The following is an 11,005-nucleotide window of genomic DNA, read 5'->3' on the forward strand; positions in this document are numbered from 1 at the left end:
TGTCTGCTGCCATTCGTATAGGATTTAGTGATTTGTGACAAGTGGAGGATTTGAATCCATCTTCCAGCAGTGGCTGTGCAGTAAGAACCTCCCCTTGGGCAAGGGTATTCTGTTTGTGCTGCAGGCGTTTGACTTGGATTGACAGTTCAGATGTGCATGATGAAGGCTTGTCATGCAGCAGTCTTTATAATTTCCAACATAAATTTTCAATGAAATTCGAACGCTCAGTTATACCTAGATATTTGGATAACGCAAAAGATCCCGACAACAGTGGAGTGGATACAGGAGGTTAATGAGTTGTTGACTATGGAGGAGTTGGTGGCGCAGGAGAGAGACGGTCGGGAGAAGTTTATAGACATTTGGAGTCCCTGGATTTACTTCCAGAAATCTCCGGAATATGGAAGATTGATTGGAAAGCCGCAGACTGCAGTCTAGGATCGATAACTCTTTCGATAGGTCAATAGAGAAATATTAATGCTTCATGGTGATAAGCACATATTTTCTCTTATATAAATCTTTGAACTATGTGTTCTCCCTTTCCTCCTCATGTGTGTATGGTGTGTGGATGAGGGTTCCTCCCCGCCCCCACCTTTTTATCAGGAAAGATCAGAAATAGGGCTCAGATATGTTCAACTTTTGGTTCAGTTGATAGACAGTGATACTGATTGCGGGTTATTAGCATCATCAGGAATGTATCACTGTAACTTACTTACTTAATTACCTGATTGTGTTCAGTTGTTATAAGTGGTTTGTTTAATGATTGATAATTGCAATAGCGATGATTGGAAATGTTTATCTTCGGTTCTGTAAAAACTAAAATGCTTTAATAAAAATTGATGAAACATAAATTTTCAATGAAATTAGGATTGAACCGTTTGCTGGACATGTCACTGACTTGATATGACTTTCCTGAAGAAAAGCTTTAACATTCTTTGCTTTGTGGCAAGATGCATAATATCTCTGAAAAAATCCACACCCATTTTTTATCGATGGAATGAGAACAGTGTTTAAAATGTCTATGTACACCTGTGTGTTATCTGTTGTGGTACAGATTGCCATCTCTCCTCCTCTTCTACCTGACATGCAACCATGTATAAACAAGTGAGAATAATGTGTTTGTTTTCTTCCAGCTGTCATCTTAGTAGGTTTCATTACAATGGCACCAGAAACAAACTTCCAACATCATCTCCTTGGCCAATACAGATTCAGAATTCATCACTGAATATCACTTTCATCCAATCATTTTTTTCTGAATTTGTTTCACAATTTTTGGACAGTTTTTCGCAGATTGGTAAAATTGTGACCACCTTTGCTTTTTCAGATGTAGTCATGTGAAAATTGATTCTCCAGCTGTTTTTCCTTAGCACCACTTACTTTTCCAGCCTTTTGGTACCTTTCTACTAACTATTCTGAGATATGTTTCTGCTAGGGATGAGCGAACGTGTCCGTTACGGACACATCCGCACCCGGACACCGGCTTTGCCGAACACTGCAGTGTTCGCGCGTAAGTGTCCGGGTGCCGCCGGGGGGCGGGGAGATGCGCGGCGGCGCGGGCGGCAGTAGCGGGGAACAGGGGGGAGCCCTCTCTCTCTCCCTCTCCCCCCCACTCCCCGCCGCACCCCCCCGCGCTGCCACGGCGGCCCCCGAACTTTTTCGCCCGAACACTGAAGTGTTCGCAAAGTTCGGTGTTCGGGCGAAAAAGGGGCGGAGCCGAACGTGTTCGCTCATCTCTAGTTTCTGCCAATGAGTAAATTTTTTAAAAATAAAATGGAAAAATGTCATACTTTCAACTTACAACAAACTGATTTGTGTTGTATTGTGAATAAAATATGGTTATATAGGTTTCCAAATCATTGCATTTTTATTTCTTAACATTTATTTTAAAGTGTCCAGACTTTTTTGGAATTGGAGTTGTAGATCTCATTTTTTTCAGCCAATTTTTTAGGCCTAATGTCCACGGGCGGATTTAATTTGTGGAACCCGTGCGGGATATACGCAAATCAAGCCGCCCATAGGGATGCATTAGCATCCGAAAAACAATTTTAAGCATGCGGATGCTATTTTCTCTCCCAGCGTTCGCATTGCACGCGTGGGAAGAAATCACAGCACGCTCCATTTTTCTGGGGATCCCATGGGACGGTTTCCATTGAAGTCAATGGAAGCTGTCCGAACCGTGGAACAGCCACAGCTGTCACTGTGGACGTGCCGCGGATCTGCGGGAAAGCGGGAGATTTAAAGAAGAAAAGTTTGCACTGCGCATGCATCCGGCACGTCGCCATCATCCATTTGTTTTGTTGGCCACTTTCAGTATTCAAGGCATATTGATTTGAGTTTTCTATCATGACGCTTCGACATCTTCCTCAGTCTACCCGGATGTTTTTCCTTTATAACCTCCCATTATATTTGCACCAAATCTTACATGTAGCTGGTCAGGAACAATCACCATCTCTTGCTACACTCTGCGTTGGAATTCCATCTTGAAAGAGTTTTTTAATCATTTCCAAAGTTTCAGTTTTGAACTCTTGTCGGTGCCATGTTACCTTCCAATTAGTCAAGTTCAACATCTCATTGAGGTCTTTAAGTAGGCAAATTAGCATTTTTAGACAGTAATTGTTCTAGAAATGCAAATTACAGAGTGATTCCTTAATTTTTCCTCTACTTCATCTAGAAAAACATACACCATTAATTAAATTAGTTTACTGGTGCTGTGCGTTTTCCAAAGCCAAATGTTTAGCTACTATATAAGGATTGCTTTGTGTCATGTCTGTGACCTTGGTGAATAGCCTTCAAGTGTGGTGGTTCCATTATTTTTGCCACACCTTATGAAATGGTTATGTATGGAAATGATTTCTCTAAAGACAAATTTCAATGGTAAACGTGTTATTTGTTAACCCTCTAATGACCAATAATTTCTCAAATTTCCCTTCCCATTTTTTATCATCATTTTCAAGATTACAACATTTTTATTTTTTTCTTGATATAACTGTATGAGGGTTTGTTTTTTGTGTAGGACAAGACATATTTTTAATACTATAAATTAATGTGCCATATAATTTACTGAAAAAAGTTACATTTTTAAGTGGGGTGAAACAGAAAAAAACCCACAATTCTGATATTGTTTTGTGTTTTGATTTTATGGTGTTCACTGTGTGGCAAAAATGAAATGTTAACTTTATTCTGTGGCTGGGGCATAGTTAGGAGAGGCCTGGCGGGGCTTTTTCCACGGGTGCTATTAAAAGGGAAAGAATGGGGGCGTCATCTGCACACACTGTCCACAGCTGATTGCTAATGCAGGCACTGGCAATCAGCTTTTTGGCGCTGCTCCTTGGTGACTGGGCTACTGCCTTCTGTGGCTAGAAGTATGAGGTCACAGGAGGGGTAGAGCCTCCTCAGATGTGTGCACAGCAGGAAGCTATGTGCAGGTGAGGATGGAACCCTACGCTGGAGAGGGTAACTACATTGGACTGTGTTTTGGGGCTGGAGGGAGTGATGTTTACATGGGAGTTTGTTGTAGGGGCTGGAGGGAGTTATGTTAACATGGGAGTTTGTTGTGGGGGCTGGAGGGAGTGATCTTTACATGGGAGTTTGTTGTAGGGGCTGGAGGGAGTGATGTTTAAATGGGAGTTTGTTGTGGGGGCTGGAAGGAGTGATGTTTACATGGGAGTTTGTTGTGGGGGCTGGAGGGAGTGATGTTTACATGGGAGTTTGTTGTGGGGGCTGGAGGGAGTGATGTTTACATGGGAGTTTGTTGTGGGGGCTGGAGGGAGTGATGTTTGCATGGGAGTTTGTTGTGGGGGCTGGAGGGAGTGATGTTTACATGGGAGTTTGTTGTGGGGGCTGGAGGGAGTGATGTTTAAATGGGAGTTTGTTGTGGGGGCTGGAAGGAGTGATGTTTACATGGGAGTTTGTTGTGGGGGCTGGAGGGAGTGATGTTTACATGGGAGTTTGTTGTGGGGGCTGGAGGGAGTGATGTTTACATGGGAGTTTGTTGTGGGGGCTGGAGGGAGTGATGTTTGCATGGGAGTTTGTTGTGGGGGCTGGAGGGAGTGATGTTTACATGGGAGTTTGTTGTGGGGGCTGGAGGGAGTGATGTTTACATGGGAGTTTGTTGTGGGGGCTGGAGGGAGTGATGTTTAAGTATGCCTCCCAACTGTCACGTTTTCTGCAGGACAGTACCAGATTTAATATGGTGTCTTGCAGCCAGGGCAGAGGTCAGAGGTCGCACTGATTATAGCAGCGGTGCAGCTGCCACTGGACTGGGGCTACAAGCTAAATGCTTGTCGAGTGGTTGAAGGTCACTATTACTACTGGGGCTACTGTGGAGGTGCTATTTCTACTGGAAACACTGTGGGGCCACTAAAGGGGTCACTATTACTTCTGGGCCCACCAAATGGATCTCTGTTTTTACCAGGGCCACTATGGGACCACTATTACTACTGGATCCATTATGGGGATCACTATTACTATTGGGGCCACTAATCGAGTCACTATTACTAATGGGGCCATTCAGGGGGTCACTATTACTGTGAGGGGGTCACTGAGGGACACTATTACAGTGAGGGTATCGCTAAAAGGCACTATTATGGGATACAGAGGGTGAGGCTTTGTGTAAAAAGTGTGCAGTCTTTCACAAAGATTTGCCAGGGCATGCTAAGCACGGAGCTACAGTTATTCTTCTTTTCATTGTTCAAAAGTTGGGAGATATGGCTTACATGGGACTGTGTTGTGGGGCTGGATGGAGTGATTTTATGTGGGACTATGTTGGAGGGGAGAAGAGTGAAGTTATTTACATGGGACTGTATATTGGAGGGGAGTGATATTTTTTACATAGGACCCTCACCCTGTGGACCCCCTGCCTGGCTAACTGTGCGAGTTAAATATTATTTTACTTACTCATACAATTGATTGCTGTGGGTCCAACCACTTGTTGGGTAGGGGCTCCTAGCAAACAAACATTTATCACCTTCTGTATATCATTAGCACTCACATGCAAATGTTGTATAACTGTGGGATGCTGTACCAGCAAATTTACACAGAAAAGGGGCTTTATTAAAGGGGTTGGGCAGGCATACAGCACTCTCTTGCCCAATGTGACATCCACAGTGGAGAGCTATAGATGAACACCAGGCAGGACAGTTGGCAAGGCAACCACCTGACACCCAGCAAGTATGATATATAGGTCATATTAATTAGTATAAGACTGGTGGACAATACTAGCTGGGTGTCAGACAGTTGCCTCGGCAGTTTCTCAGCGCACATTTACAGCTATGCACTTTGAATGCCTTATCGGTTGCTGGATAATCTGTTCATCCTGCTTCCCAACGAGTTATGCTACATGTAGCTGTGGAAGGAAGGGGGGGGGGGCACCAAACTGAATTTTGCCCCGCATGCAGGGAAACCTAGCTACAACTCTGTTCTGTGAATCAATACAAATGTGGTAATACCAAATTTATACAGTTTTTTTTTTGTTTTAAAAATGTAAAAAAATTTTTTTTACTCTCCATAAGAGACTTGAACTTGAAATAGTTTGATCGCTTCTACAATAAATCGCAAAACTTCAGTATTGCAGAATATATTATTTTTAACTTAGTCTATTAAGCCATGCCACAAGCAGAGGTCAATATACTGCAATACATAGTAGTGCTGGGAGTGTTCATTAGGCTCTGAGCTGCTAAGTGAACCCATCGGCATCCCACAATTGTAATGTGAGGGGAAGCAATGGGGTACCGGAAGGAAATACACTTTAGCTGGCTGCTCAGATGTCCTGTCAACTTTGACAGCGGCATCTAAACAGTTTACACTGATCAAAGCTGGCTTTAATCACTGGCACTGCAGGCAGGTGTGAGCTGTCAAAAATAGCCAGCACCCACTGCGTATACGGAGCCACCTGTGACGGCTCACTGTATTTATGGCAGATGGTCGTTATGGGGTTAAATGTTAAAAATTCTACACAGGGAATGTACTTATTGTATTAAATCATGCATTAAACTGTAACCAAAACTCATCCCTGCAGATTGCAGAGCATTTCTTTTTACCCACCTGCTGGTAGATGCCACTGTCCAACTCTTCTTGATCGCATTACACCTTCAATAGAATCTTGATGATCTCTCATGAGATCAGAAAAGGTAGGACTTAGAAGCTTAGGCTGACCGCTTGTCTATAAGAAGAACGTAAAATATTCTAATATTAGGCTTCTACATCAAGATATCAATAAATTATAAACACATTTAACATAATTCAGATTAATAAAAAAAAGTGAAGTTCCATGAAAATATTTTAAAATATATCATTAAGGGTGTTGTGCTAAGATAGAAAGTTATTCCTTATACTAATCAGTGGGAGTTCAACCGCGGTCTCGAAAAATGGGGATTCCGACCCCGCATGGATGGAACAAGGTTGTGTGCCAAGAGTTCATTCTATCTTATGAAATGCAGCTTCACACTGTTCTCCCAGGCTCCAGCCTTACAAGCAGGAGGCAGGGCAGAGTGATGTGAAGGTAGCACCATCTCATTGAATACATTGGAGATTCTGCAGTTTGAATTAGGGGAGTTTCATAGCTAAAAGACAAAAGTTTTGTGTCACTGATCTGTCATTTGATGCCCTTAGACTCAGAGTAGATCAAGTGCAGTGTGATGAGACTCAGCTCCTTCTGTCTGTGAAACGCAGAAGCATAGTGGGAAATGTAGGTCGCAAAGGAACTACATCACATGGGAAGAAACTGAGATGGCAGACAACCTAGGGGAGGCCTATCAACTAAAACAAGTATACACAAGAGCCTATGCTGCACTATATAGGCAAAAGAAATGCTGAAGTGCCACTTTCTTTAATCAAAGGCCATAATGTGGCAGGCTGAAATAGCTTAGATGAGAACAATAGGTTGAAAAAAAGGGGCAGACCTTGTTCTAAGACTGCAATTGACAAGCTCAGCTAAACTCCTCACCCCTTTAAATAAACACAGAAAAAGTCAAGGTGTGAGAAACCTGTTTGTTTGTCACAATTCTATTAAGCTGGTTATTTCAGGCTTGCAGAAGCCCTTGTAGGCTGAAAAGTAGACTTGTGCTTGTTTTCCAAATTTTTTTCAGTTAATTTATTTTTAACGAAATACCTCTGGTTGGGCATTGTCTTGGTTAAGGCTCATGTCATCACTTGGCTGTGTTGTCTCAATACTAGGAGGGTTTCCAAACCGTTCTCTTTCTTGTTGCTGGCTCTCTCGTAGACTGTGGATAATGCTGCAGGATTGCTGTTGTTTCTAAAAGAATTTTAGTAACATAAGTAATGCATGTCTCACCATCACAATCTAGAAGTAAAATGATTCTCAGAACACAGTGATACACATATTATTGGGGCAATGTATCTGACAATGTTATGGGGCTCTGTAACAATCTACTTGTGTTAGAGCTGTCTAATCTTATCCAGTACAATGGCCATCTACTGGTATGGGGGCAGTGTGGCTGCCTACCCTTATGGAGCATTGTGGGCAATTTTATGGGGCACAGTTTTTTCCACTGTTGGGGCATTGTATCTGGTACTTCTCTGAGGATGGCAATGTTATGGGGTATCATAGGTGGCAATATTATACGGACATTATGGCTGGACCTCAAATGGAAGCACCAGGATTAGCACTTATGGGGACATTCTGATATTGTGGCTCTTAGGCAATTACAGAAATTAAACAATCATGGGCATGTTCACAAGGGTTAATTAGTGTCAGCTCTATGTTGGATTATTAGACGCAGGTCTGGAGCATACATCCAAGGCTGAGCATCAGAATTCTGCCATGGATTTGCATGAGTATCCAGACATGGATTTAGCCCCATTCAATGAGGCAAATCTGCATATGGAAACTAAAGCAGTTTTCCACAGGAATACCAAGTCAAGAATTAACCTGTAAGTTCTTTCTTTTATTAACTATGGCATGGATTTACATTGCATTTAATAGAAAGCTAAGATGGCTTGAATTTCGATGTGGATTTCTAGGACATAATCCACATCAGAATTTGCACAAGAAAAATGTCTTGTGAAGGGGCCTTAGAATTCCATTTTACTTACCGCCCGGATACGTTTGAGACACTTCTTCAGCCACATGCGTATAGTTTGTTTCGCCACTTCTTCTTCTATTGTGTACTCCAGCTGTTCCCGGGCTAGCAGTTCCTCTAACTGAAGGCTCTTTCTGATGTCCACAGATCTGTATGACAGCATGCTGTAGAAAAATTTCATGGAAAAACATTTATTTGGGCAAAGCATTTTAAAGTGGAATTCTCAGCATTGTTTTAAACATATAAGCATATAAAAGCACACACTAAGGCCTCATTCACATGAGCGTATGCTGGTGAGTACATAGGTGCGCACAAAACCGGCGTGCCCACGTACGTTCACAAACACGCGTGATGCAGGTCCGTGCAGCATTACTTTGAATGGGGCTGTGGTTGCTGCCAGCGGCCCCATTGAAAGCAACGGTCTGCCGACAACCCGTGCAGTGATTTTCAGGGAAGGGCTTTAAATATAAGCCCTTCCCTGAAAATCATTCCTAGCTGGTGTAAAAAAAAAAAAGCTCACCTATCCATTGCTGTCGGGGCTCGCCAAGTCTTCTCTGCTCTGTCCTTGGCAGTGTAATGAAGTTCTTTCAGCAGGTGAGGATTTGAAATCCCCGCCTGCTGAAAGGGCTGTATCTGATTAGCTGAGTACTCAGCCAATCACAGGCAGCGCTCAGCCAATTATTGAATGAATCAGGCACAGCCCTTTCAGCAGGCGGGGATTTTAAATCCCTGCCTGCTTAAAGAACTTCATTACAGTGCCGTGATCCAAGCGGCTAGACGCGCCTGAGCCCCGGCAGCGGCGGAGAGCTGAGTATATGTTTTATTATATATAATAAAAATACTGTACCTGAGGACATCATGAAAGGTGACATCACCACCACTATGCAAGCGCTCCATTTCATAGCACATATGCTTAAATAAAAGTTTGTCTTTGTCCAAGTCTACTTCTAATCGGCCGCGAAGCAATCTCAGGAGGAACTTCACTCGAAATGTAGGAATTACACCCTGGTAATAACATACAAAGAAGTATCACTTGAAACAACAACTTAAGTCATAACTGTTATTACCTTTATATGAGAACCATTCTTAGAAAAAGCTCATAGACTTTTTTAGACTTCTTAGGCATATTTACATGATAAACACTGAAAAACAAATCCAGGGATAAGTTTTAAGTCTCAAATAAATTATTTAGTTTCCATCATACATCCAAAACATGTCTTCTAACTACATGGCAGTAAAGGGCTAGCAGATAGTGGCCTTAAAATGGCTTATCCAGCTTATAAAAATTGATGGCCTATTCTTAGGATTGGTGGGGGAGCACCCTCTTCAATGTTTACATCTGAGCATGATCTTGTCAGTGCTCAAAATGCAGTATTTTTTATAGCAGCCGCTCTGACTACTTCAACGGGACAAGCCTGTAGCACTCAGAATGGCCACTGTAAATAATATGGTCTGCCAATTACAAACAAGGTTGTGCCCAGATGTCAATATTAAAGAAGTTGCAGCATTGGCATAAGTGCCATGGCCCTTTCAATAAACTAATTTGCGGGAGACTCAAGCAGCAGCCTTTTAAAGGCTGGCTAACCCCTTTAAAAGAGTTGTACCAGAATTTAAAGTTTTTCCCTAAGTGATGAGACCCCTGCCGATCTCAACAACGGAGGTCCTGTGTCCACCATTCTCCTCACTGCAGTGTTACTGCATATCCTGCAGTGAGGAGGAGAATGATTGAAGCGCTGGTGGTGCAAGCACACCAGGTCTCCATTCACTTTCAATGGGATTACCACGATACCTGAGTGAATGCAGTGCTGACTGCACATGTGGGTCAGTGTTCCATTCACTGCAGGGAAAAAATCAGCAAGCTTTTCCCTACCACGTGGAAATTTACAATATGGAGTTCCTCTATAGATATATTATGTGCTACGACTGTTCAGATAATTGCTGTTAATTTCTTTGCTGACTGTTAATACTGATAAGACAGTTATCTAACTTGGGTATGGCCTAGGCTTTGAGACAAGCAGACAACATACAGAGCTTCGGCTCCTGGTAATTTAGGCCTCATTTTGGGCTAAACTCCCATTTCCCTTCATCTAACTCAATCCTGCTATAAAAGCCCTAGGATCTCTACCTGCTTGTGAATCAGGGGTTCTCCTTGACCCATCTGCTGGCAGCATTGATCCACAGTGCCTGGGTCCAACCTTTTATGGTGGTGGACTCCCCCATTCTGTCCATGCCACTGTGCTGATCAATCTCTATTCATTTTTAAGTGAACTGTCTGCCTGGCATTTACCCATCACACCTTGGACTGCTGGTTGATCTGAGGAGAAACGGGTGTCCTGAATCGGTAGTTCCCTCAACTGCCTAGACCTGTAGAGTTCTGCCGTTAGTACTTGCCGCCACTCTGATCGACTCACGGTTACCGGTCCCTCAACCATCTTGCCCACCATGCTGCTGCACAACCTGAGTTGCATGATGGGCTTCTATGGACAGAAACATCTCCTCCATAAAGTCATGGTGTAACTGCAGAGGAGTGGATGTGACCTGTATCAGTGCTGAGGCCTATCGCTAAAGTGAACCACAACCCTGACCATTTGCTGTGTGAGGGTAATCGGTTCCCACCTTTTATTGTCAATTTAGCCTTGGATCTGTGATTGTCTACCGGGCTGTATTGGTGCTGCCCTCCCAAGGTACATCTATGGCCTCTGAGCGCTGTTCCTCTGAAGCCTGGATGTACTGTGAGTACAGGGCCCTGTGGCCTTAACAGATATATGCTACGGCTTCAGATTTGTAGGACTACCTCAGTGCACAGAAGGCAGCTCACATACCATTTTTCTTAAAACTTTTTATCACCTTTGGATACAGATACATTTTCAGTTATATTTGCCATGGAACGGGTGCATTGTATGCTGTCAAAGTCTCCTCCTGCTGCCCCACTGAGGATTTTCATAGCCAAGTACTTAATTATCATGAGA

The 11,005-nt window shown here is 43.1% G+C and overlaps 1 protein-coding gene across 2 annotated transcripts in view; it reads right to left on the minus strand.

Moving 5' to 3' along the window:
• Positions 1-11,005, minus strand: part of NALCN (sodium leak channel, non-selective) — a 421,791-nt gene that overhangs the window by 934 nt on the left and 409,852 nt on the right. For both annotated transcript variants that reach the window (XM_066593014.1, XM_066593005.1), the window contains 4 exons: positions 8,884-9,041; positions 8,050-8,200; positions 7,106-7,249; positions 6,040-6,157 (listed from right to left, as the gene is read on the minus strand). In XM_066593014.1, the coding sequence (XP_066449111.1) occupies positions 6,040-6,157; positions 7,106-7,249; positions 8,050-8,200; positions 8,884-9,041 (571 nt within the window). The remainder of the gene's footprint in view (positions 1-6,039; positions 6,158-7,105; positions 7,250-8,049; positions 8,201-8,883; positions 9,042-11,005) is intronic.

Source organism: Eleutherodactylus coqui, chromosome 1 (assembly GCF_035609145.1).
Source record: "Eleutherodactylus coqui strain aEleCoq1 chromosome 1, aEleCoq1.hap1, whole genome shotgun sequence".
NCBI classification, from domain to species: Eukaryota; Metazoa; Chordata; class Amphibia; order Anura; family Eleutherodactylidae; genus Eleutherodactylus; species Eleutherodactylus coqui.